The following is a 26,738-nucleotide window of genomic DNA, read 5'->3' on the forward strand; positions in this document are numbered from 1 at the left end:
TACACGTATTGTGCAACTATTTACATTTGTCTGCTTTACATTTGGATTATTTTTCCATTCTCTAGCAATCTACTACAACACAAATAACTATGTTATTTTTTAGCAGCATTCTAACTTCAGTTTTACTTTTATTTTTGTCATAGAGAAATTGATTCTCTGTAGCATTTCATGCATTACCAACATCCGGATTGACTAAAAGCTGTAGGCAAGGATGGTTTGCAGTGTTCATACTTTGCCATGATTCTCTAATACAGACCAAGGCTAGAAAAATATGAACATGTATTTATTTTATTTTATCATTCTGAATGGTGCTCTACAAATAAATGTGCCTTGCCTTACCTAAACATGACGGCGCTCAACACCTCAAATAATGCACATGTACACTTTCTGAGCACTTTATTAGGTAACACTCATCGGTCAATTTCTGGGCAGCAGCTGAGTGTAGACATGGTTCAGACAATCTGTTGAAGTTCAAACCAAGCATGAGAATGAAGAAGAAAGGTGATTTAGGTGACTTTGAACGTGGCACACGTGTTGTGGTTAGTCTGAGTATTTAAGAAAATGCTGATTTACAACCGTCTCTCAGGTTTACAGACGATGTTCCAAAAAAGACAAATCATCCAGTAAGCTGCAGGTCTCTGGGATTGTATGTCTTGTTCATGCGAGAGGTCAGAGGAAAGGTATGCATTGAGACCAAATCTAATCGTACCACACGTGGAAGCTCAAGGCTGATGGGCTCCAGCAGCAGAAGACCACACCAGGCGCCATGGCTCAGAACAGGAAACTGGGGCGACGGTTCTCACATGTTCAGCAAAATGTGACAGTAGAGGATTTGAAAAGCGTTGCTTGGTGTGACGAGTCACCATTTCTGCTGCAACATTCAGATTTCAGGGTCAAAGTTTGGCGTAAAACAGCATGAAAGCTTGGATCCATCCTGCCTTTTATCAACAGTTCAGGCGACTGCAAGGCAAGGCAAATGTATTTATAGGGTATCATTCAAACAGGGATATTCACAGTGCTTTACAATGAAATAAAGGAAATTAAATAAATACAGAAGAACTTTACAAAGACATAAGAAATATATTAATATAAGAAATACATTAAAGCTTTCAAAGAAACGAAAGATAAAAACAGCATAAAAAGTAGAAAAACAAGGTTTAATAAAGTAAGTAAAATCTATTATTTATTTGAAAGCCTGTGCCAAAACTAATGTTTTAAGTCCTCATTTAAAAGAAGCGATTGTGTCAGCAATCTTCAGGTGTTCAGGAAGTTTGTTTCATAGGTGAGAGGGTAGGAACTAAAAGCTGCTTCACCTTGTTTGTTTCTGCAGAGAGAAAGACCTGACCACCGAAAATAGATGATATTGATTAATAATTCACCTGTGAGAGGGAAAAGTCATAGCCTTAAAGCTTTAAGTGAAATGGAAAATAGACCATTTTCACACTGATGTTGCTTCGTCATCTTTATGATGGGTTGCCCTCTATACGACATAGATGAAACCACAAAGATGGTTTTTATTGATGCAATCGAGACCAGATAGTTTCTTTGTGAGCAAGTAAGCTGGTGGTAGCGCTACAATAAACATACACATCAGGGAGCGTTACCATAAATAATACATGTGAATCTTGCATGGCAATTCTGGCGCAATAATGACACTCTTACCAGGAGTTTGTTGTCACAAATAGTCATTGTCTACTAATGCTGATTCAGAGAGGTCATATGTCTAATAAAAGTTTATTTTTCATGAAAAATCTTTCAATACTGAGACCAGCGCAAACCCAGTGACGCTAATTCCCGGGAAGGTTGTATATTTACTGGAAAGTGTGAAAACCAAGGCTGCACTGCTTTTACACATTGTAGAGATGTTACATACATGAAACTCATTTCATTCCTGCTTTAAGAGTAAAATGTTGCCAAACCTTACAAGTTTTAGTTCTGGTGGAGTCTCACCGGCCGCCACCATACTGCTTTCAAGTGCTGTGCAATAGGAATAATGCAACATGCCAACAAAATTCAATTTTCAAATTTTGTTGACAATGCCAGCGAATCATTGCGCCCTCTGCAAAGATGTGGAAATGGCTGTTTGGTCACTGGGGCTCATTGAGTTATGAATGGGTGATTGTGACTCATCAAGTAAAAGCATTTTATATTTTGGCCAAATTGCGGACTTTTGTTACTTTTGGCACAAACAAACAGCATTAGAGAACCCTGCAAAAAGTATTTGGATCGCTGTCATCTAAAGTTGGTCTGGTATTAAATTATCTCTTTATCTTTTTTCTCCAAGTGAGGGGAAGTTCCCACTTCGCTGAGGAAGTTACTCATTTACGTCAAAACACTTTGTTTCTTGACATCTTTTTAATGGCCTTGACATAAAAATGTTTATGAACACTTGATATTAATAGTAAGAGGCTACATGAGTGGATATGTAGCATTTTTGACAAATACAAAGAGTCTGGTGGTGGTATGTCGCCATGATGTAAGCACTGTGAAAATGTCCTGGTTTAAATCTGTGCTCAGGGCTTACTTTACTATATTTCTAACAAATATATAATATTTCTTCAGAATGAAGTTAATTATTTGACATAATTTGGAATGTTTGAATTAATATTGTGTTTATAGTTGTCGTTATATTTAAAACTTACAATAAACTTAAGTTTAAATGTGATTGCCGGTGAGTTTTTTAACCAGACAGATTTTTTTTCTCCACTCCATCAGGCAGATGTATAGAATTGAATTAAGTCTCAGAAAGCACAACATATACATTTTATATACCTGTCAGTCTTCTAGCCAGTTATAACACTTTGAAATACAAACCCTGATCATTTCTTAATATGTATATGTGAAATTTTGACTCAGAAAATTAAATGTAATTGTTTTTCAATTAGTTTTACTTCATATAATGGCTAAAGACCTAATGCCTGCGTGTGCCCTTTTGGGTGAGGGGTAAACAGGAGAAGAGGCGGCTATCAGGTAACGGTTACCACGGGAAGCGACGGCAACATGCTGCAGGAGGAGGGTATGTTTTGTCCCTGCTCCTCCCCCGACCATATTGTGTCCTATAGAAAGGACACTGGGTGTGAACTTACAACGGTGTGAGGCTCCCTCCCCGATCCCAAGTGAAACCACATTGAGGAATGCTCTCTCACAAACACACACTAGAGACACACACACACACACACACACACACACACACACACACACACACACACACACACACACACACACACACACACACACACACACACACACACACACACACACACACAGAGTCGCACAATCACTTCCACCTACTCGAGTCCCGTCATGTAAATCGCTCAACTCCGAGCTCCTTCCTGTTTTTCAGTAGCTCCGTCTTCTCTCGTGCCGTGTTTGCGCGGACTGACTTGGAAAGGAAGTTGAGGGAAAGAGAGAGAGAGAAAAAAAGTCTCTCCAGGAAAAAGTGGGAAAATAGACCCACGAGGAATTCTCGTTTTTGGGAGGAGACTTTTGTTGGTGCTTTAAAAGTTTGCTCTCATGGAGGCTGTTAGGGGTGTCTGAGGGGAGCAGTGAGAAGTGACCTGAATGGAGAGGACTGACAAGCTTCTGTAATAATATGTAAAAGAGTTCCAACCAGAACAACCAGACCAACAAGATTCCCTCTGATGGATTGTAAATTGCAACCCGAGTCTGAAGCCTCAGAGGCGGCTGAGGAGTAGAAGTCACACAAACAAAACACAGTCCGGCACATGTCAGAGGGACAAGGCTGGCGCTCCGAGAAACATGGAAGCACTGAGGGATTCTTTTCTTCACTTGACTTTTCAGATGTCATCGTACAAGAGGGCGACGCTGGATGAGGAGGACCTGGTGGACTCCACCAGTGACGACATCTACCCATCATCCCCTATGCAGGTAAACCCACTAATACCCTGGACTGAAAATAAGTGTACATCAGCACTGTGTTATTATGTGGTACTGAGTGGGGGGGGGGGTGTTACATAGTTTGAAGGTTTTTCAAATAACTATTTTGTCCGGTTCAGAGTTGTTGTGGAACGTGTTTGACAAGCACCTGAACTCATGAGGAATTAGCTCGGGGACACTTTTGAAACCCACTATAGCGACTTTATCATGCCTGTCCATAACTTAAACACAAGTTTTGACCCTTAAAATTAAGTGATTGGCCTGTGTCTGTGTTTATGGATGCCTGTTTTTTTTGGGGGGGGGGGTTTAAACGGCGTCATGATTCAATTCAGGTGTGTCAAACAGATTCTTGTTCGTGTACAGGAAAACAGGCTTGCCGGATATTTGCTTTACAGAAGGGTTGATTTATATGGCTTAAAATTCACATTTCTTCACTAAACCTGAACCAAACAAGTTTTCATACATGTATAATTTATATAGTTAATTTCTTTAAGACTGTCTTTATAATTTTATTTTGTGTGTATTTTAATAGATTTAAGGACACATTATCTTCATGCTGTTATATTATTACAAAATCGAGTCCTGTTGAAATTACAGAGGATTTGGATCCAAGTTGTTCAAATGTTCTGTCTAAGATTTCAAAGTGAATCTTTCTCTAAGACTTTAATGGGTTTAAGTAGTACGTAGCTGTTTTTATTCAGATAGTTCTCATGAGGCTCAAGAAAACTTCTAACATACTGTTTTAAAAACAGATCTCTCATGAACAGCTGTCCTTAAACACTGGGACAACCTTTTTTTTCTGTGGAAGATCTGTTTGTTGCATTTGTGAAGCTGCAGTGTGACTATTTGCTTTGTCATGACTGAGATGGAGCATGATCCTATGTTTTACTGAAATATTTATTTCCTTGATGCCTTGTCAGTGTCTCTGAGACCATTTTCACACTCAAAGCTAACCATTAACCCGGATTTTGCAACAGGTTCCAAAGTGTGTGACACATTGGCATTTGAGAGATTTCACATTCACAGCTGACCCAGATTCAAATCACAAGAGATGAACTGAACTGTGATGAGTCTCTGAAGCTGAGTCCAGAGCGCAGTGTTTTTCCTAAATGACAATGAAGGTGCTTCAATGTTTACACATTCTTGGTGCTCATGGTTGCATTACAAAAAGCACACCATGACCAGTGGCCTATGGAATCACGGGAGTTCCAAAATGAAAAGGGAATAAATGTGGAAATATAAAGAGAATCCATAATACAAAAAAATATATAAACTCATGTTCTTTTTCTATCTTGTCTTTGCTTATTCCATTTTGTCAATGCTTCTCCTGTTTTGTCTTTGTCTTTTCCATTTGCTTTTTGTCATTGCATTTACTTGATGGTCAAGGAAAAGACAAAAGCAATACAATGCAAATCAGCAAGGGCTGTAGGCGGGGCTTTCTGTTCAGAGTGACGAGTCCATACCTGATCACAGGATTACTGCTTGCATTGGCTATGTAGTAGCAGGAAGTAGACGCATATACACGTTTATTTGAAGTAACTTCTGAAATGAATACAGAAACATTATACCATTTTCACTAGATCGTTCTCCTGTAATAGGAGCCCAAGACTATGTTTCTGTTTTGCGGTTGTTGTTTTTAAGCATTCAAACCCAATGTAGTTGGATTTGAGTCTGATTCCTTCCTGATAATTTAACAGTGGTTTTCTGGGTGGTTTATGTAGCTTCCAGAGATAAAGCACAGATGGCTGGTGTTCAGACCTTGGCAGTGAGATTCTCCTCCAAACACTCAGAAATAAACTTTGGTTCCAAACCAATCCAACGTGCTGAGCTTCTTGGATTATGAAGCCACTGTGGCCTTGGCCTTTGCTTGGATCACAATTAGTTTGACTGTTGAACTCTTATCCAGATTAATAGCAGTAAATCTAATCATTATTTGTACACTCCTGACATTAGTGCCTTCCAAAGTGTATATGCAAGGTCCAAAAAACAGCATTAATTTAATAGGGGTGTATACTTAAAGTCCAGCCAGACTGCTTAGCGTGCCCTTTGAAGGATTTGTAATTGGTTCCTGGAGTAGTTCCTGTTGGAAATACATTTCTTTGGCAGCTATAACTGAAACAACGTCCAGCAGGAAAAGTGCAAAGGCAATGTGTACTGGCAGGAGAATATAATTATCCATCCATGTTTTTTAGGACCAATTAGTTTTTAACCAGCTTTTGATCCGACTGCATTTTTCAGGCAGCTGATAATTCAAAGACCGTCGCTTCTGTATAGCTGTGCCGTCAGTTTCCCTCATTTGGCTTCCTTCATTTCCAGATGAACCGCTGCAACAGCAGACGTGTTTCACTAAAGTTATTTAGTCTTTTCACAATCTGGGGCAAAAGGAAAATAGTCTGCATGAGAGAAAAAGAAACAATAGAACAATGCTTAACCTTTTCTGAAGGAGAAAGTTTAGAATGTTGTGATAAGAGCAACCATTGTGCTCTGAAACCTCAGCTATCATCAGGTTTCTGAGAAACTGCTCAGCTGCATGTGGTATTTCCCCCATCGTCAATTCACTGAAGTAACGCTGACTGTATTCATGGGTTTTGAAGCTACAGTTGTATTACACTTTGTAACGGTTATATTTGATTAGGTTTTCGTTGGCTAAATGAAGCACTCTGAGTGTTTGTGTTTATCACTGCATGTTCACATGCTTGCAATTTGGGGCCGTTCTCTTCCTTGTGGAGACAAAAATCAAGTGCACATGAAGAAAATAATAAAATGGTTAGATAAAGACATGTTGTGACACAAAACGAAAGTTATGCTGAGGTAAATGTCAAGTTGTGAGTTGAGGACATGCACGTAGCTACTATAAATATCCAGGAAATGATTGTTAAGCAATGCTATGCATCTGAAATTGGTAAAAAAAAAAAAAAAAACAACCACAACAACTTATAGCTTCATATGAGAGTCTTTTTTTCTAATAAATTATTAGACATGCTGTCCAGGGATCCACAGAGACTCTTGTTGGGTTGAGGTGAGACACCAATTCGAGAAAATCACTACATTTGTAGACACAGACATGCTCCAAGGTGAGGGTTAGGGTTGTGCAAATATTAGTTACAGCTGCGCTTTGAGTATGTCTGCAGAAAAAGAATAAAGATGTGTGTGCATGTGTGTTATGTGTAGGTGTCTTTTCTGCACGGTCGTGGTCCCACATGTTGGACTGAGAGGACACACAGAGAAAGGCAGCTGCTGTTTTTGGTGTGCGCCCTGTCCTTGGGCCTGTTCATATCTCTCATCACATCAGGAGTCTTCTACAAACAGGGTGAGTTCACAACTCTATTAAAACTCAATATCGTAGCCTCGCTGAAAACAAACATCCGCAGTCACTGTGAGAGATAGAAAGACTGATCAACAGACTCTCTATAAATGACCAGTTTGGTTTTTCCATTATAATCTTTATTGTATGTGGTCTAACAAAATACAATTGATTCATCAACCTTTTCATATAAATGACTATAAAATAAATACACATGCCAAGCGTTAACCCAGCGTTGTATCATGTTCAGTCAGCACCTGCTCTACAACGGCACAGAAGACATCAAAAGATGAGATGGGGGGGGGGGGACCCCTAAACTTCTAAAAAAGTCCAAATTGAAAGGCATTAACAGTTTTACAGCTATGAATCAACAGCTAGCGAAACTAGGACGAACGGGGAAAAACTGGTTCAGGCCAATTCTTGCGTGTTGAACAAATGTACTGTATTGGTCTGAATTAACAAAGGAAAAGTGGTTATGGCTTTTGTTCAGGGTTTAGATTCAACTCCTGTATGTTTGTATATGCTGTTGGCATTTTTGTTCTGTGAAGGTCCCACAGCCTGTTCAGATCCGCGGCAGCCAAAAGATAACTGAATCCATGAGTAAGGTTCACACAAGTATTTATTAAAATGTAAGACAATAAAAGAGGTCTCAACTGAGGACTCCAGCCTCCATGAAGTCGGGAGAACCTGGAAAGGTGCGGCATCTGCAGATATACCCCGAGGAGGGTCGCCATCTGTTATAAACTACACGAGTCTTACAATAGTTTATTATCTCCACCATAAGGAGCGCATGGCCGGGACACTCGCTTGGGCATGTCTTCTGTCTTCTTCGTATGATGATTAATACATATGAAAAGAATATATGTGCGTGTAGACAAGAGTTCTTCTCTGTGTGACGGTAACAATAACCATACATGGAAAGAATGTGTGTGCTCAGACAAGAAGTTCATGTGTGAGGTTTACACAACGAGTGTTCACAGGAATGTGTGTGTGCTGGCAGCATGTGACATATTACATGAAGTGGATAGATATTACAATACCATCTATACCATGTATGTAAAACTGTATGGAACTTCTGTAAAGTGATGCAATGTTGCGAAGTTAAACATAACCACATGTCCCCTTAGCAGTGTTCAAAACTGTTAACAGCTGTTTAATGCAATGTGCTTTTAATTTATTTATTTTTGGAAGAACAAAATAGTGGTGGTTCACAACCATGGTGGTTTTTCATACAGACCTAACATGGTATATCAATGACCTCTTCAATGACTTAAAAAAAGAAATTTGAACGAGCAGAAATGAATAAGAGCAAACTTAGTTTGATAAAAGTTGTATGTGGTTAAGACTCACATCAAGCTTGATTTCTTCTTGTTCATCTAAAAGATGGAAGCTTTTATTTATACACCTGCACATTACCACACTCTATATTTTGTTCAATCTTGTGAGATACTTTACGGGGCAGTTATGTGGCACGCTTTGAATGGAGTACTTTTTCCTTGTTTGCATTGTTTAGCTACGCTTTTACTGGAGAGATTCTTTAACTTTTTTTTTTGTCCCAGCAGCCATAAAGCAAATTGCATTCCCCGACAGTTCAAATGATTGCTTAAACATTCACTACTTGTGTCTATGATGAGAAACGCAGGCAGACGTTAGTGTTGAACCCGTCCTTGGAAATTAACTCATAATGATCATTTTCCGGTCTTTAAAAATATTTTTGGCTCCTTCATCAGAGTTCATTGTCTGCATAAGGAGGAAATAATAAAAGTCTCTTTTAGAAGCAGCTAAAGCCAGATGCTGCGAGGTATAGCCCCTCTACTCTGAACGTCCACTAATCTCTTGACGTTTTGACCTGAATGCAGGAACCCAGAGCAATTTAATACAGAAGATGTTCCCAAAGCAGGGCTGTCTTCAAAACAACCTTAAATCTGTCCCCTGAGCTCAATCATGATGGAAAAAGAGTTTGTGGATTTATCATAGCATCCTGGCAGTGTCTCATCAGTGTTGGTTTCCTTAGATTTACCATGGGAAAGTCGATACCACTTCCTGCCATTCAGCACAGCATGTCACATCACACTTTGAAATAATAAAAGGAACAAGGATGAAACATCCTCGGGGTACTAACCTTAACAATGCTCATCGCTGTGTCTCCATTTCTGCCCCTTGCCTTATTTGGACAGATGAAGCAAAGTTTTACAGTAATTCACGTATGGGAAAGGTGAGTCGCCCCTGCCTGAGAGGACTCGCACTTATGTTTTTCCAAACACCGAATTCCCTTCACAAAAGTGCTTCACATTAAACCGCTTTTTGTTTAGACTTTAAAAACATTGCAAGAGCACCTCTCAGATGCTTCTTCTTTACTTTATTCTGAGTACAAAAGTTGGAAAATATCCTTTCATGGCAAAATAATAAGACTCACATTTAGGTGGTGACATAAGCAAATGACCGTGAGACTGAATGCACCACCCATTTAAGTACTGCTAAAGCAAAATGACTGTCCTACAATATGCCTCGGATGAAGTAATCCGGGCAAATTATCTTTGTCTGTTATTTTGTTCACTGTTTAATCTGTTGGTGGTCATTAATGTGAGACATTAACTCCTCTTAAGGCACCGATTATCAGTCGTCATGTTTCAGCTAATCATTTACAAAATATATTTTTTCACAAGGAGAGGCAATCTCTTCAGGTTGTGTGTTTTGGCTGTTATACCTCTTATAAAATAAGAGTTTCCAGATGGTCTGAAACCCCTCCTGCATATTTGTCCTACCATGAAATATTTTGAGATTATCCACTGTGGTAGGCTTTCCCACTGAATCTCCACTGAATACACTGTTTCTGTAAACTTCTTTTTCCTTTATGTGATTTTTATTTATTTTTCTTACTTGCAGCTCACCCAGGACATTGCCTGACAGACCAATGCATCACCGTAGCCAGTGCGGTCATGGGAGCCCTCGACCGATCTGTGGACCCCTGCCATGACTTCTACAGCTTTGCATGCGGGGGTTGGGTGAAGAACAACCCGCTCCCGGACGGAAAGTCTCGCTGGGGTCCTTTCAGCAACCTGTGGGAGCACAACATGCTCATAATGAAGCAGTTATTAGGTACGAATAATGTCCTGAACAGCATAAATATTTTTTTTTTCTTTCTTCGTCTCTGGAATAAAGTTAGCCTTATAGTAACAAGTTGGTTTATTTTGGCAGAAAACACAACAGTAAAAGGTTTGAGTAAAGCCGAGGAAAAAGCCCAGCGATATTATGAAGCCTGCATGAACGAGGCCAAGATTGAGGAATTGGGAGCTAAGCCTCTTCAGGAGCTAATCAGTCAGGTATGCTTGTTTCCTAAAGGAGTAAAATATCAGACTATATTTTCGTTTGGAAAAAAAACGGATTCGTCATGAACCATCATCATGTGTGCTTTACTCTATTTTTCTTTCTCAGATTGGTGGGTGGGCTCTGAACGAACCATGGGACAAAAACAACTTCCAGGAGGTTCTGCGTACGGTGTCGGCCGGCTTACGCACCTCTCCATTCTTCACTGTGTTCGTCAGCACTGACTCCAAAAACTCCAATAGTAATGTTATTCAGGTGAGTGGGTCAGAAATGGGTCTGTCATGTTCATTACACTACGTTGTTAATTGCAAAATTGAAACACTTTATGGTGAAAAAATAGCACTTGACCAAAATACACCCATTAATGACTAAAGACACTGATTAAAATGAACAAAAGGAGAGGAAAACACTGAGCCAACATTGCAGTAGGTCATGATCTACCATCTCCATCTAGCAAAACATTCAACAAATAGCTGAACTACCAGTAATCTCCAGTCCAAATAAACAAACAAAAAAAAATCCCCACCAAACCAGATCCTCCTAACGTCACCATATTCCTGTTTGAGCTTTCCCGTGTTAAAGTTGTCACTTCCTTGGGGAAAAAAATGGCTTGTGGCATTCCAGTTACAAGTCATTAAACAGTATTGACACGTCCAGAAAAGCCCCTCTTGCGTCAGCTCTTTTTGCTCGTAAAAAATACGACCCTTTCTAACGCTGCGCTCTTCTCGTCTTAGAGTTCATTTAACCAATGAGTAGAATTGTTTTAGTATTCCAGTTGACCATATGTGGGAAAACAATATAGCTGCTTTCAGGAAAGCTTGTTTTTGTTACTCTTTCTGACTGTTAATAAAAATAGAAAATTATATTTTGTTCAGGAAACACTGTCACTTCACAAGTACAGACCACAATATGACCTCGTTGAATGCAGTCAGTCACATGGTGGGAACCCCCCCCCCCGATAAAAATAACAGTGTGTGAAGTTGTTTAATAGCAAACTTGGCATTTCAGACCTCAGGAAAATCTTTCGGTTATAACAGACAGAAATGTGCACAAAAGTGGCTCTGTAAAACAAGTTTGATTTGTTTCATGTCTGCTTCAACATGCTGTATTTATGTGAATATCAAAATTTTTTAAGTAATTCGTTTTTAAGGGTGCTCTTTTATGATGTAAATTTCCATTAAAATATGTTTGTCTTGATGCAAATCTACATGTTTCTCATAATGTGTGTCTTCATATACATTTACATTAAGAGAATCATGTTTGCACCAGAGGCTTGCTTTTACAGTCTACCCTCATGGATGCATTTTTATCTTTGTCGATGTTCTTGGAACAGTCCACTTAACATTACAGTGGTGTTGAAGTTGAACAGACACAGAGACAATTGAGTTCCTTTAGAGTATCTCGTGTCTGGAGCGAGTTGTATATATAATGCTATTTTACATCAGACCCTGCATTTCTTTTTCTTTTTTTTCTTTTTAAAAATGGATCAGGAAAACTATTTTTCACATGCATGTGAAAATGAAAACACAGTTTGTTATACAATGTTGGGTGATGAGAAAAGTCATGCGATGTTTCTTTTTACCTTAGGTGGATCAGTCCAGCCTGGGACTCCCGTCACAAGATTACTATCTCAACAAAACAGCAAATGAAAAGGTAGTGTTGGGCAAAAGTTTCAAGTTTTTACAGTGACTTTTCACTTGTTCAACCTCAAGTGTGTTCATGCTGCGAGATGTTCAGAAAGTTGTGAGATTTTGTGGAGTTTAGACCCTTTAATATCTGCAGAAAAATGGCAAGTAGTGTTGTCATAGTTCATTTAAGGGAACACACAAATGATGCTTGTAAAAGCAATATCATTCAGAGATTTCATCTCGACACATCTGGCAATACAGCTGTTTTTGTTACTTGTAAACTGGGATTCTTACTACTTCAACAGTGATAAGATTGGTGTGTGAAGGAGTAGAGTGTGATGCAAAGATCATTCCACGCTAACTGAGCCGATCAGGGTATTTAGGAATACCCCTTCTCATATAGTTTTACAAATGCTGTGTTGATATGTCTCAAATTCGAATCTTGGAGTTTTCTGAACTTTACTCCATTCCCAGAGGGAGTTTCTGTGCTTGACAACGATCATATGTATTTTTTACTTTCAAAAGTTGGAATTTTAACACTTGGGTTGATGAACGTCACATTTAATGTGGCTTGAAACGACTTTGGTTGTCGCATGTATTTTAGTTTACTTTGCTGAATAATTTTTACTCAAATTGCTCGTCTCCCTCTGCATCGCTTCACTGCCTGATGCTTCGCAGTATCTGACGGCATACCTCAACTTCCTGGTGGAATTAGGGGTTCTTCTCGGTGGCTCAGAGGAAAACTCTCGGAGAATGATGGAGGAGATTGTGGACTTTGAAACCACCTTAGCAAACATCACAGTCCCTCAGGAGGAGAGAAGAGATGAGGAGCTCATTTACCATAAGATGGAGGCCAAAGACCTGTCGGTGAGTGTCTCCTGGTTTAAATGTATCGCCTAAAACCAATCACAGTGTTGCACCATGCCAAAATAAACAACTTCACTTTGGGATACTAAACAAAAATGAAATGTGTGAGACTGAAGCTATTTTTATGGACGTGGGACTGTAAAGAAACTAGTATTTGTATGTGTGCGTTTCATCTCCTCTATTGCAGACTTTAGCTCCCGCGGTGGAATGGATGCCGTTCCTCAGAGAAGTGTTTGCTCCTGTGTCGCTCAATGATTCCGAGCCAGTGGTTGTTTATGCCAAAGAATACCTCCAAAAAGTTTCTGACCTCATAACCAAAACCAATAAAAGGTGAGATACTAAATAATGACTGATATTTTGTCCACTTATGTGTCAAAGACAAATGGGGTGTTACTAGTACAGACTTGTATAGTATCAATATTTACTCTTTGATTTTTAATTTGTTTAAAAATTGAATAAATCAAATAAAGCAGCCAGGGGGGACTTTTTCCATCTTATATATGTGGGGGCTCTTTCTGCTATTAGGCATGTGAAGGCAAAGCAACTCTATAACATGTTGCAGCAACAAGGCAATACAAAATGCTTTTAACCAATACATCATAATATATTTCAAAGGCTGACCAACTTTACGTAACATTAACATGTGGCTGCATCCACTTTAGTCTACCTTTTATGAGAGTGGGCATCATGTTGGTAGTAATTCTTTTGTTTTCATTTCTTCTCATTGTCATTTTGTACATAAACACAATTCTACAATTACTCACCAAGAAGCTCCTAAAAGAAGTAACACCGCTACTTGTTTAAGAAGTGACTGTAATCAAGTAATGAGGAATGTACTAGGTACTATGCTGAATATGATTCATTCAGCATAAAATAAGTCAGAGCTTTAAGCATAATTAACTTTGAGAAAGAATCATGAATCTTTGTGCACAATGTAAGTTATTAACAAGATTTACAATCAAGGGGTTGTGAATATTTCTAAAACTGCTGACAGTTACTTTAATTACAAACTTGGGAGACAGAGTGATCTCTCCACATCTCGGGATATTCATATCGATATTCAGCTTTTGGTTGAAAATCTTTATACCAAAAGCATTCAGAATTTATATTTTTTTAATGAATTTTTGCAGCTTACTCAACAACTACATGATGATGAAGGTGGTACGAAAGATGGTTTCCATTTTGGACCAACGATTCCAGGATGCCGAGCAGCGCTTCCTCGAAGTCATGTATGGGACTAAGAAGGTGAGTCTTTGAAATGCAAGTCATTCACTGTGACCAACGAAGCCGCGCCGAGATTTACATGTTGGGGTTTGATTCATCATATAAAAAGTAAACATCACAACATAACTTTGGTTTGGGATATTTACCCAGATAGAAATCTATTTGGATCATCTTGATGAACTGTTTGCAGACCTCGAGGAGTTGCTGATTTGTCATGGTCTTACCACTGAAACAAACAGTTCAGTGTTTATTTGAATTGTTGCCAAGCAGAGAAAAGCAAGTAAAAACACTCGGAAATTTAGAAGAACCCCTTCGGCCTGAGGGTATGGAGGCTTTTTAAAAGTCCGGTATATGCTGGCAGAGGAAGTGGCCCTGAGCCAAGCAGCTGGGTTTAGCAAGATTTTCACTTGACCTCTTGTTCTTATGTGTGACATGGAGGATTTGTTTTCACTGTACACAGATACATGAAAATATTCAGTTGAGAAGCCTGAGTACTTTCCACTTAACAAGCACGTTAGGCTTATTATTTCTGTAGAAGCCTGATTCCTCCCAACCGTGGAAGGAAAATCTTGGGTTTCTTTCACTGTGTTATGAGGTTCACAAAAATAAACTTCACACAACTGAATTACTTATGTTTTTATCCTCAAGTTAAACCAGAGCCAGTGCATGTGACAGTGTCACTGGGGCAGCAGAAACAAACGATGAAAGGATGCATTATTAAAACTCTCCTTTCATCTAGAAAATAAGAAATGAACTTGCTGGATCTAATATAAACTTGAATCTTTTTTTTTTTTTTCTCAGTAGATAATATTTAGATGTGTGATAACACACTTAGTCTGATTGCAAACACAAAATTCAAAGGAATTATTGAGATGGAGAGATGAATTGGAGAGATCTGTGTAGGTGTGTAGCATTCTGCTATGATTTCTCTTGAGCTCCTCAATATATGTCACTGTCAATTTATCTACATTAAGTCACAGGGAGGCAGGGCAGGGATGCACATTGCTCATACGCAAAATGTCATTATCTCAAATGTATTTCCACTATTCACCAAGCCTGTTTACAGATAAACTAAAAACCCGACTATTATCCGAACATGGGAATTATCAGATTATTCAAACCATCATTTAAACAGCAAAATGCAATATTCTTGGTCAGATCACAACATTTATCTGAATATTAGAAATGTGATAAACACACCTAAATTCTTGCACAATACTCTGGTGTTTTACAACATGAGTGAAAGACAAAAGACATCAGAAATTATTTGCAGTGGCAGAAACTCCAATAAACAAACAAGCAGCTTCTAGAGTGAAGAAGAGACTCATTTCATGTTGAATAAAATCAAACCTTGGCCACAGCTAGGGCTGGAAGGAATGTCAATAATTGACTGAAACATGTGAAAGATGGTTTTACAATTTGTGACATTAAACACTACTGCCAGTTATTTGATTTTTGTGGTGATATCAGCGAGTTTATTTTAATAAGCATATTTCGTTTTTTTTATTTGTGGGAGGAAATACACATAGAAAAGCAGGCACACGGAGAACATGTAAGTCCAAACAAAGACAGCCTGGCCCAGATTCAAACTCCTCTACTCAACGACACCAGGGACGTTGACTGAGTAAGGACCGATAATCTACATACAACACTGGCTACAACTTCTACTCAACTTGTTTTGCACAATTTCAAGATAAACATAAAAAAAAACAAACAGGTGAAATATGAAAAAGAGAAACCGCAGCTGACAGAAGGCCCTGCTGCTTGTTCATACTATGTGGAGGGAAACAAGGCTCCTGTAATTCAAATAGAATATTCTGATTCAGTTATCTGAGTACCGAAAGTCCAAAGTAAATTCTTGGAAACACCAACGCACACCTACGTGAAATAAACATTGGCAAACTGACCCTTCAACTGGACCCACCAATGCAGTGAAATCTGAACACGTGTGAATATGTATTGAATTATCTCAGTAAGGCGTACTTCCTCCTCAGTGAGTGACAGCGAAGGCTCCAGTGATCCTGGTCTTTATCTGCGGGAGATCCTGTTCCTTCTGCCTTGTTTTCCACTGGGGTCAAGCTGTAAAAACAAACTAAAACTTTCTGTGTGTGTGTCTCTTTGTGTCTCTGGTTTATGTGAGAGTGCAGCTGTGTCTTTTTTTTTTTTTTTTTTTTTTTCCCTTCTCCAACTGTCTGCCTTGGTCCATTTTACTGCTTCATTCGCTCAGAGCCCTCCTCATTTCCTCATTCTGACCTTGTTCCTTTTTACGTGCATGTAACTGATTTGTCCTTCCTTTAACCTGATAATAAATCTAACATATAAGGCTGCTTATCGTCAGCTAAATACTTTTGTTGCTTGGCCATTGTCTTAAGAGGAGTAAGGGGAAAGGTGTGCATTTAGGTTTAATCTCTTCAGTGACAATAATTTCTGAGAGTAGCATTAATCATGCACAAAAGTATGTTTTTATAAAGTGACAAAAACTTGTTTTGTTGTAATTGAGGTTGGGTTTAAATCAATTTGGAGCAAAGAGGAACAAAAATATTGCCACAAAAATATCAAATCAAAGGCCTTCTTTGAATAAGTGGGTGCATTATCAAATAGTTCATTTTGAAATAGAAAACTGCTGTAAAACGAAAATACCATCTTGGTTATATACGTTGCTTTGTCTGCTGATGGGTTCATTTGCATGGCTTCAAATTTGATTACCAGCAGTCTATAAAATGTTTTGACTGTGATGTGTTGGCTCTTCTGTTGTTGCCATTGTGTTAAAAAAAAAAAAAAAGTGCACAAAGACCTCTGTACCCTGTGGTGGGAACTCTGAGTCTCTAAGCCCGCAGAGATAACAACTCAGCTTTGTTTCCAAAAACCTGAGCTATACACGCCATGAAGATGACACTGCTTTTTTTCTCTTACTCTTTTTATCTGCAGATGTTTGTCCTTAGATGTGTTTTTTTTTTTTTACAGAAAGCAAACTGTTGATGCCGTTCTATATTGAAGTGCTAAGAATGTATAAATACAAATACTCCTCTTACAGAAACAGCTTCACCTTTATAAGGAAAACCTTTTGTCCCTCACTTTTATATTCATGCACATTTGGTTCAGAGCCTCGGGGGGTGGGGGTGTGGGGGGGGCAGCTGTACTCGCAAACACTGTGTGAGGGAGTGGGAATAGACTGTCCTGTTGTAGTCTATTAGAGGAATGGGCAGAAACCCTGTATTTATTTTGCTTATATTTCTCTGCACATTAAGAATGAACACTGTTTCCTTAGTCACACGCAGTCTGGGAAAAGCAAGCTATGATGGTGAAATACGCAGTATCATCTTGGAACAGAACAAAAACATGTCACACGCAGTTTAACAAATAGGGAAAGGTGTGAGTTCAGGTGTTGTAAGAATGCAGGTTCCTCTTCCTCAACATGTCCTGATGTGTTGTTTTTGCAGAGCTGCACTCCGCGATGGAAGCTGTGTGTCAGCGACACGGACAGCGCTCTGGGCTTTGCTCTCGGAGCCTTATTCGTCAAAGCCACCTTCGCCGAGGACAGCAAAGCCACTGTAGGTGTTTCAGGGTCCTTCCCGCATAAAAGTGTCTCCTTGATGTGTGCCATGATGTGAATTTGAATCGTCTTTTTTATGCTTCAGGCTGAAGATATGGTTGCAGAAATCAAATGGGCGTTTGAGGATAGCCTGAAGTCCGTCCGCTGGATGGACTCAGAAACCAAAAAAGCAGCAAAAGAAAAAGTGAGAGTCTTAATTTTGCTTTAAAACATTGTACTCAACCTTTATAATGGTGTCTGTTGGTGTAAATTTGTGGCCCAAGAATTTCACAATGTCGCAATTTGTGGTTTAAACTCTAAAAGGCCGGCTTCTTTATGTGTTGAGTTTGAGTTAATCATTCTTAGATGACTTATTTCTATAACTCCTATCAGACAAATGGATGTTATTTATAGTTATTTATAACTGTCTTGTAATAATCTTGTATTGCATGGATACAGCCATACATAAACCGCTGTGTGTGAACATGCACAGAAAAAAATTGTTTGAGGAAACAAGTAAAAAAAAAAGTGGGTCATTTATTTTTGGGGAGATACTGTACAACCTCTCCCAGTGAGGAGACGTGCTGACTGGTAGTCTGTCTGTAAACGTGAACACCTGTGTGGTTTGTCTGGCTCTAAGATGAACTGTTGACCTGCTCGGGGTGCTCCCTGGTATTTGCCTTGTACTGGACTGGGATAGCCTCCAGCCATCCTGTGATACTGGTTGGCTAGAGTGGGTAAAGATGTATGAATGGAAGGCTGGGGAATGCAGCACTGCCACCTGGTGTGAAAGTGTGCCTTTTACAATCTTCATACGTTGTCCCACACAGGCAGACGCTATATACAACATGGTTGGATATCCTGAATTCATCATGAACACTACAAAGCTGGACAAAGTATTCAATGATGTAGGTAAATGTGGAACTGTATTATATTGTATCGGTTTCATTGTCCCATTTTTCTTCCATCAAATCACTGAACTGCTCTTGATTCCTGTCTTTTAGTTTATGGTGGTCTCTGAATTTTACTTCCAAAATGTCATGCAATACTACAACTTCTCAGCCAGAGTGACAGCAGACCAGCTGAGGAAAACTCCCAACAGAAACCAGTGAGTAGCTTTCTTCAGTCGACGTCACTGTCGCCCCTCTTGCAATGGCAGAGGTGGCAAGCTCCCATGGGAACACATTCCTGCTATCCTGACTCAGCAGAATACTGCTGCCATCCACAAATGTTCCCAGGCAACCAGCTTCCCTGGCTTGATCCTTGTCTCTAATTAGGCTCTGTGGAGAAGGTTAGATTAGGGTTCTCAAGCCTTCCACATGGGAAGCATAGCCTGCTAGCCAGAGCAGGTTGTGCAGAATCAATATTCTCAATTGAATATGACACCAAAGTGCTGAATTTGTGGTCTCCTCCCCCATCCCCACCTCACCCCCCATCCCCCTTTTTTTTTTTTTTTGCAGGTGGAGCATGACCCCTCCAACTGTGAATGCATATTACAACCCAACAAAGAACGAGATGGTTCTGCCAGCAGGAATCCTTCAAGCCCCGTTCTACAGCCGCTCATGGCCAAAGTATGTCCTCCACTCCGCATTATAGGTTGAAGTAAATCATGTCAGACATGCAGCAGACTCCAGCTTTATTGCATAATGGAACGGATGCTTAGGTTTAGTCAACAAAAACATAAGCGCAGTGATTCACATGATAATCTTTAACACCGAAAAATACAACATTATGCACAGATGGCATGATTTCACAGCTGTTCTTTAGACAGCAGCATCCTGTGGGGGAGTGTAAATATACAGCAGCTTGGTTTTCACTCTGAGCTGTTTTTTTGTTCTTTTATGCAAGCTACTGTTGATTGCTGCAGAAAATATAGATGTGAATAGAATTTCAAATTAGAGAAATGGCCAAAACCGCAATCTGGTAGTCAAACTTTGACTTCAGTATTAATTAAATGAAAGTGATAAAATGGAGTTGAAAAGGAAAAAGTAAACTGAATCTCCAACTTTCTCTTTATTTCAAGTTTTTCCAAGTAACTCTAGTTCTCTTAAACTTAACGCCTAACAAGCTTACTACTTACTAAATAGAGGATTGATATGAGGTAATCTTTTCATTTCTTGGTGCTGATTTTCCTCATTTTAAAACTACTGCTTAAAAAGAAGCATAGGGTATAAAATCAGTCAGTCAGTGAATTTTACTATGCTATAAAATGGTTGAAAACCATGAAATGTATAGTCAGTGCATGGTTATTGTATGTAATAAACACATAAAATATGTCAATAGTGATTTTAAGGTTTGTAGATTTTCTCCAGATATAATCAGTAAAAGAAAAAAAGTATGTGACAAGAGCAACATGGCAGAGTGGGGGTGTTAGTCCAGAGCTTATATGGTGTAAAATGATACACATGCATACAATCTTAGTGGTAAAGTAAATGCTCTGACACCAGCAGTTGCAAACTGAAGTCCATTTGTTTTGTTTTGGGTTTTTTTTTTGCAGCTCAAAAACTGGTGCTAACTCCTGTAGCTTACTGTCTCAACAAACAAAAATCACACAGGACTGCGTTAGTTATTTTCGGGGCTGCAGCATTCTGCAGATTAATACGTACATACATTTTCAACTGTGTACTAATTTTAGTTTTATTTTGCAGAGCTCTCAACTTTGGTGGAATTGGAGTAGTCATGGGTCATGAACTAACTCACGCATTTGATGACCAAGGTGAGTTCAAAAAAGATATCTGACTTAATATAATGTACAGTGATTGTTTGTATTTTAAATGAATCAATTAAGTCCATCAAAATCAAGGGTTGGTGAACATACAATATGAACGTATGTTTTTGTATTTTTAGGAAGGGAATATGACAAGGACGGAAACCTACGCCCCTGGTGGAAGAATTCCTCTGTGGAGGCCTTCAAGAAGCAGACTCAATGCATGGTGGAGCAGTATGGCAATTATAGCATTAACCACGAGCCTGTGAATGGAAGACACACACTGGGAGAGAATATTGCTGACAACGGCGGACTCAAAGCTGCTTACAAGGTCTGATGTCTGATAGGAAGCATCACTAACCTTGAATTTTCATCAGTTTCTTTCTCGTAATTGCTCCCTCTCTGAACAGTGTAAATGCAGCGACTCTTTTGAGAGAAACAGAGACAATTTAGTGTGTCATGAAAAGGATGAGGGATATGCTGTTATGTTCCCGCAACATTAGACTGCATATGTTCAAGGTCAGGAAACTAGCACACAGATCTGGTATTAATCTCCTGTGTTAGTTTATTTGTCATTGGCTGCTGCAGGTCACGTCCATTAATCTGTGTTGGAAAGGGTTGGTTGTCTGGTTTACAGTGAAGCCTGGAAATGCAACAGGTGTTTATGAGAGGCCTTCTCAGCCTCTGGTTACTTCTTCACATGCACACATTCTTTCCATGTAATGAAAGGTCACAACCTATGAAACAGATAAGCAAACCATATAGAAGTAACGCCGCAGAGGATCTGAAGTCGATCCTCTGTTCCTTTGTGGGTCTTTGAAGCTTTAGATTTTTCTGACTGGAAAGATAAACTGTGAAACGTCTGTGTAACATGATAATTTCTTACTTTGAAGGCTTATGTGAACTGGATCAAAAAGAATGGTGAGGAGGCCACGCTGCCGGCCCTGGGAATGACCAACCATCAGCTGTTTTTTTTGGGGTTTGCTCAGGTTTGTACCCCTCACACTCTAAAGTATATGCTTTGTTCTGATTTCATCTTATTAGGTACATATTAACACTGCTACTGACGTGAAGCTCACCTTCAGACACATTGTGGGCATAAAATCTGTCCGATGTAGGAACATTGCTTTTATTGGTTTCAGAGAAGAGCCTGGCTGCTTGGTTTTCAACAAAATCTTTTATTTATGACTATTGTTTCTGGTTCAACTATTGACATAATTAAATTAAACGAAAAGCAATGTGTCAGGACAACTTTGTTTGCTTTGTTTTGCTGATCAAAACAGATTGAGTTGAAAAAATAACTCGCAGATTGTTTTAATTTGGACAAATGAAGGAAGGTATGAGTGTCAGCATTGTGTAAAGTTCAGGTACTGGGGCCAAGATTTCTTGTGTTTATCTGACAAGCCTTTTCTCAGTGTTCCTGCGTGTTCTGGAGAACTCGGGTTTCAATATCACACATGTCCAAGTTTTGCGCTTGACGGTGACTGGCTCCAAGTGAGCTGTTATGTCACCAATCGTTCTCGTACATCATTGTGTAATGTGACCACAGAGAGAAACATTCACCAGATGAATATGAGCCCTCCAGTGTTCTTACTGAAACGAAAATTGTGCTTATACTGAAGAAGGAGAGCAGAATTATGTTTTAACGAGGAGATTTGAGAGTCCATCCGCCTTATACCCATGAGGTGACTTGAGCTGATCACAGCTGTTTGGGTGAAGGCTACACCTTGGACAAGTCGTCAGTCTGTCATAGCGTTACTATTGTAGTATTACTATTGTAGCGCTACAATTTTACACTATTGTAGCATTACTATTGTTGAGTTACTATTGTAGTGTTAGTTTTGTAGCATTAGTGTTGTAGCGTTACTATTTTAGTGTTACTTCGTAGCGTTAGTGTTGTAGCGTTACAATTGTATACTATTGTAGTGTTACTAATGTAACGTTACAATTGTATACTATTGTAGCGTTAGTGTTGTAGCGTCTCGCAGGATGTTGGAAAGGAAGTTGCGTTTCTTGTCAGTAAAGACACTCTGCAGCCCTTGAATGAACTTAAAAAAAATTATAATATTTAACAAAAAAAAGAAAACACCTCACAGAGCTGAAGTTATAACAAATGTATGTTAATTAATTCAGGAAATGATGAATGATGATGAAGGGTTTTTCTTAAATCTTTCAGTGTTTAAGTAAGTGATTAAGTTTGAAGTGCCTCATGGCACAGTGAGTTCTTTTTTTGTGTGTGTGTGTGCATTACTCTTTCTTTTCCTTGCAGGTCTGGTGCGCTGTCAGGACGCCCGAGAGCTCACATGAGGCTGTTATCACAGATCCTCACAGCCCGTCAAGATACAGAGTCATCGGCAGCGTTTCCAATTTAAATGACTTCTCCAAGCACTTTAACTGCAAAGCAGATGCTCCCATGAACCCGAAGCACAAGTGTGAGCTGTGGTGAAGCCTCACTGCTTACGATGTGAGATGGACGCTGTGGAGAGCAGGACTGGAGCTAAATCTCTTTGGGAGGGAATGCCGAAAACCACTGAAACTGTTACTGCCTTGCCACTTAATGCTTATCAGGTTCCGTATCCAGACAAACTGTGCCTGCTCTGTGTGGAGAATTGTAACCACAAGGACCGTCGCTTGGGTGAACAGCTTTCCTCAAACTGTCAAGTTCAATTTTTCTCAGTGTGGTTTTTGAACACTGGAAACTCGACAAGTGGTTACAGAGATGTGATAACCACTCTCATTTTAGTTTATTCTATGTTGCTCATGTGAGGTGAACAATAAGTACTTCAATGCTTCTCTTGTGAGTTATGGGTCTTGCATCTGCTCCAGGTCACGTTCATCAGATTCTATTTTAAGTCAGATTTTTATGATATTGAGCCAGACACATTGTGAGATTTTTAACCTAATTAGAAAAATGAAATTGGAATTGACCATTTTAAAGTTTTCTATTAAAAATGCGGTTTAATTGGGTTTTCATACTAAAACAACTATTTATCTTAAAGCATTGCAATGTTTCTTTTTTAAAAGGGTGATTACAGTCTAGTCAAAACATGACGGTCTCAGTGATGTAGACTAAGCCATGACGTGCCATACCTGTGTCTATGAGTGAGAGTTTGTCACAAATTATTTTGTATAATAAAAACAATCTTAAACCACATTTATCTAATGTTTTAAATTTTACTCATTTGTCTGAAGTCTTTTAAAATGTTTGACTTGTTCAAGTAGGAAAGCGTGAAGATAAATGACACGATTGCACTCCTTCTAATGTGCAAAGGAAGATTAATGAAGATCCCAAAAAGTGGAAATTGATTTGGAATATGTGTGCTTTGTTTAAGTTTACTGAGCATTGTGTTGTAGTTGACGGTTCTCATCGGGCTCATCATCATCATAAACACAAAACGTGCGGTGTAATGGTGATAAAGTGGTTTGTAGTGTTGCTTCACAGCAAGAAGTTGTAGGTTTGATTTCTGGCTTGCTGTGTAAAGTTTGCACACTTGCTTGTTCTTCCTGACCTTGCATTGTTGTTTTCTGGGGGGAGGGTTTTCCCACCACAGAAAAAAAAATTACATGAAACTGGTAACTTTACATTTACTGTCGATGTGTATGGGTAGCTGTATTAACTGTCATGTCCTGCTGGCAGCCTCTTGAAGGAGTATCTGTTTAGTTTCCCTTTTGTGTCAGTTGTTATAAGCTTTACTCACACCTGAGTACAGTTGGTGTTCAAGATTAATGAATGTACATCCATCTACTTTTTATACCACTTTAACATAGATACATAGATGATACAGGTACAGCAGTCATTTTCTTTTTTGCTCAGTATTAGTTGGAATGGGTTCTTTCTCCCTGAAATAAACGTAGCAAGCGTGAAGGATGCATCTATACTTGATTAAGGTTGGTATAATGATGACATTGCTGAAGGCCACAGATGAACATGTTATTCGGTGTCTCAGATTTTATTACCAAACCAAATCCAGCAAGCAATTTATGTGTAATGTGTCGTCACTTTGCAGATGCGAAGATGTGAGAAGAACAGTAGATGGCGATGATAACACAGGAGAACATTTTCTATTCATAACCCGTACTCTGCTCAGTGCAGAGTACGGGTTATGAATCATACAGTTAAATACTTAATATTGTTGCTTGTAGCCCAAAAACACATACATTGCACTAAACACATGCACAATAGTGTTTGTTTTTCTATATACTTGATCTTAGTCCTAATTCAAAGGGTTCATGGCCTCTTAAAATTTGTTAACCACTGTAAATATATATTTTTTTACATTTTATATTCGTACATAAAATGAATGGTAAACATCAATCGCTTAATAGAAAAAAAAAAAACTTTCAAATTGGATAATGTACCCGTGATTGGAACATGAACTATGCTGCCTGTGTTTGATTGAAGGCTGGTCGTTTAGCCGAGCGATTCCGTAACTGGCCGAGAGTTGCCGAATCATCTGTCCTGCCCGGACTGCTGGAAGCGGCCGCAACGCCATGTTGGCGAAGTCTCTCATCTCTGTGAGGAAAAAAATGATAGAAAACACACTTGCCGAGAAGAAAAGGTAGATCGCCGAGGGAGGTCGAAGATCGCGGCGATTATTTCGGTTTTTTTTTTTTTGTTTGTTTTTTTTTTTTTTGAGAGAAACGAACCGGGCCGGATCCGCAGAGGTTCCGGACGGACGAGGGAGGCTAAACCTCCCACCGTCCCCCATGAATAGCACCGCTGATCCGAACAGCGACTTTCCATGAAAAAAAAAAAAAAGACGATTGTGTTGCTATTCGAGCTTCGTTATCCCAGTTCGTTAAAGGGATTTGGGGCCTGCTTCAAGAATCTCGCTTGCTCAATGCATGCGAGCTAAGGCACCGTTCGTCTCGGTATTTATTGAGGTATTGTTTTATTTGTTGATTTTGTTGCGATGAGTTTGCCACCGAAAGTGGTCCCCAAACCCGCCGCTGTCGCAGTTAGCGGACCTGGAAGTGGCCCCTCTCCGTCGAGCCAACTGCGGGCTACCCTGACCTCCGTGTCTCTGCCGCCGGGAGCCCCGACAGCCCCACAGCCGGGCGCCGTGCCGCCGCCTCAGTATCCTTTTAACGTGGGTAACGCACACATTGCTTTGTTTATACTGTTATTATTGTTTTTGTTTTTAATGCATTTAACTTGGACTCATGACAGCAATGCACACCGTGTTTTGTTTTTTGTTTTATTGTGTGGGAGATAATAGAGGCTGGATGCGGGGATGATGGTTTCGTTTGGAGGGAGAGCTGGGAGGGGAGGGGACAATTAGCTAGCTAAGTGTGCTAACGTTAGCTCCTCGGCGCCGGTTGTCATAAAAGCTAACGGAAATGTCAAGTTTGATATTTGGCAGCCGACGCCATATCCCTGCTTATGTTTACATGTGTGAGCAGACGCGGCTATGCCAATGGCACGACATATTTAGGATAGAATAGGTTCATTTTTATTAAGCGAAGGAACCCCCCCTCCACCCGCCCACCCACCCCGCACCCACCCCGCACCCACCCCACCATCACCGGGAGGCTATCAGGCTTTCCTCGCCGGTCACCAGCATTGTTCAGTCCTGGTTGTTGACTGGCCGGCTTCTTCGCACAGCGAGCCAGCGGGCTAAAAAAGAACCGTGGTCACACGGGATGAAACCACGTCGCAGGGCTTGCGGGGCTCCGTCCATTTCACCGTGGTGGTGACCTGTGGCTTCGCGGTGGAACGGGGCTAATGATAGCCGGTACAAGGCCCGGGCTAGTGGGAATTACACCCTCGTTCCCCATTTCAGAATACACCAGCTGCAGAAGGGGTGCTGCTCTGCACTTTGAGCTCCCACAATCAAAAGGAAATGAATGAATTCGGGTTTTTTTTTCTATCGACGTGTTAATTATAAGCTACAATTTATTACAATATCAGGCATTACTCATTTGTGTTTACAATTCACAGAAATTTGTACAAATTACTGTTTTCATGGAGGGCTACTGCTATGATTTTGATCAATGTGTTGCAGGCTTTGCAGAAAGCTTGTTCAGGAGCAACTCATTACAACCAGGTATACCAGAGCAGGTAGATACCCATAATGTTGTTGGGCATTGGCTCTTGCACTCCAGGATTGGCCAATGCTGATGTAGACCAATAAAAGTTTTTTTTTTTTTTAATGATCTAGTTGCATAAGATGCATCCTGAGATGTAGTACAAGTATCCCTACCCAGTTGTGTTGGATGAGGGAGACTAATTCAATCATGTGCAGCCTCCAG

At 39.7% G+C, this 26,738-nt stretch overlaps 2 protein-coding genes across 4 annotated transcripts in view; both read left to right on the forward strand.

Annotated features, from left to right (window-relative positions):
* The first annotated feature begins 3,409 nt into the window (after positions 1 to 3,409).
* Positions 3,410 to 23,640, forward strand: ece1 (endothelin converting enzyme 1). The gene is made up of 18 exons (XM_080495554.1): positions 3,410 to 3,888; positions 7,069 to 7,207; positions 10,088 to 10,300; positions 10,400 to 10,524; positions 10,637 to 10,783; positions 12,116 to 12,181; positions 12,835 to 13,023; positions 13,211 to 13,353; positions 14,154 to 14,268; positions 17,688 to 17,798; positions 17,886 to 17,984; positions 18,610 to 18,687; positions 18,784 to 18,887; positions 19,240 to 19,350; positions 20,428 to 20,495; positions 20,627 to 20,817; positions 21,380 to 21,475; positions 22,756 to 23,640. Exons 1-18 carry the CDS (start codon positions 3,760 to 3,762, stop codon positions 22,930 to 22,932), a joined length of 2,301 nt encoding a protein of 766 aa, XP_080351680.1. The 5' UTR covers positions 3,410 to 3,759; the 3' UTR covers positions 22,933 to 23,640.
* A 1,315-nt stretch (positions 23,641 to 24,955) lies between these two features.
* Positions 24,956 to 26,738, forward strand: part of eif4g3a (eukaryotic translation initiation factor 4 gamma, 3a) — a 53,468-nt gene continuing 51,685 nt past the window's right edge. For all 3 annotated transcript variants that reach the window (XM_080495662.1, XM_080495664.1, XM_080495663.1), the window contains exon 1: positions 24,956 to 25,563. In XM_080495662.1, the coding sequence (XP_080351788.1) occupies positions 25,400 to 25,563 (164 nt within the window). In that variant the 5' untranslated portion in view covers positions 24,956 to 25,399. The remainder of the gene's footprint in view (positions 25,564 to 26,738) is intronic.

This window comes from Blennius ocellaris (genome assembly GCF_963422515.1).
Source record: "Blennius ocellaris genome assembly, chromosome: 4".
NCBI classification, from domain to species: domain Eukaryota; kingdom Metazoa; phylum Chordata; class Actinopteri; order Blenniiformes; family Blenniidae; genus Blennius; species Blennius ocellaris.

Excerpts from the sequence above, each read along its gene's own strand:
- ece1 (XM_080495554.1), top strand. The coding sequence starts at position 3,760 with ATGGAAGCACTGAGGGATTCTTTTCTTCACTTGACTTTTCAGATGTCA. Across the intron at positions 18,688-18,783 it reads TGGACAAAGTATTCAATGAT|TTTATGGTGGTCTCTGAATT; the intron begins GTAGGTAAATGT and ends CCTGTCTTTTAG. Across the intron at positions 20,818-21,379 it reads GACTCAAAGCTGCTTACAAG|GCTTATGTGAACTGGATCAA; the intron begins GTCTGATGTCTG and ends CTTACTTTGAAG.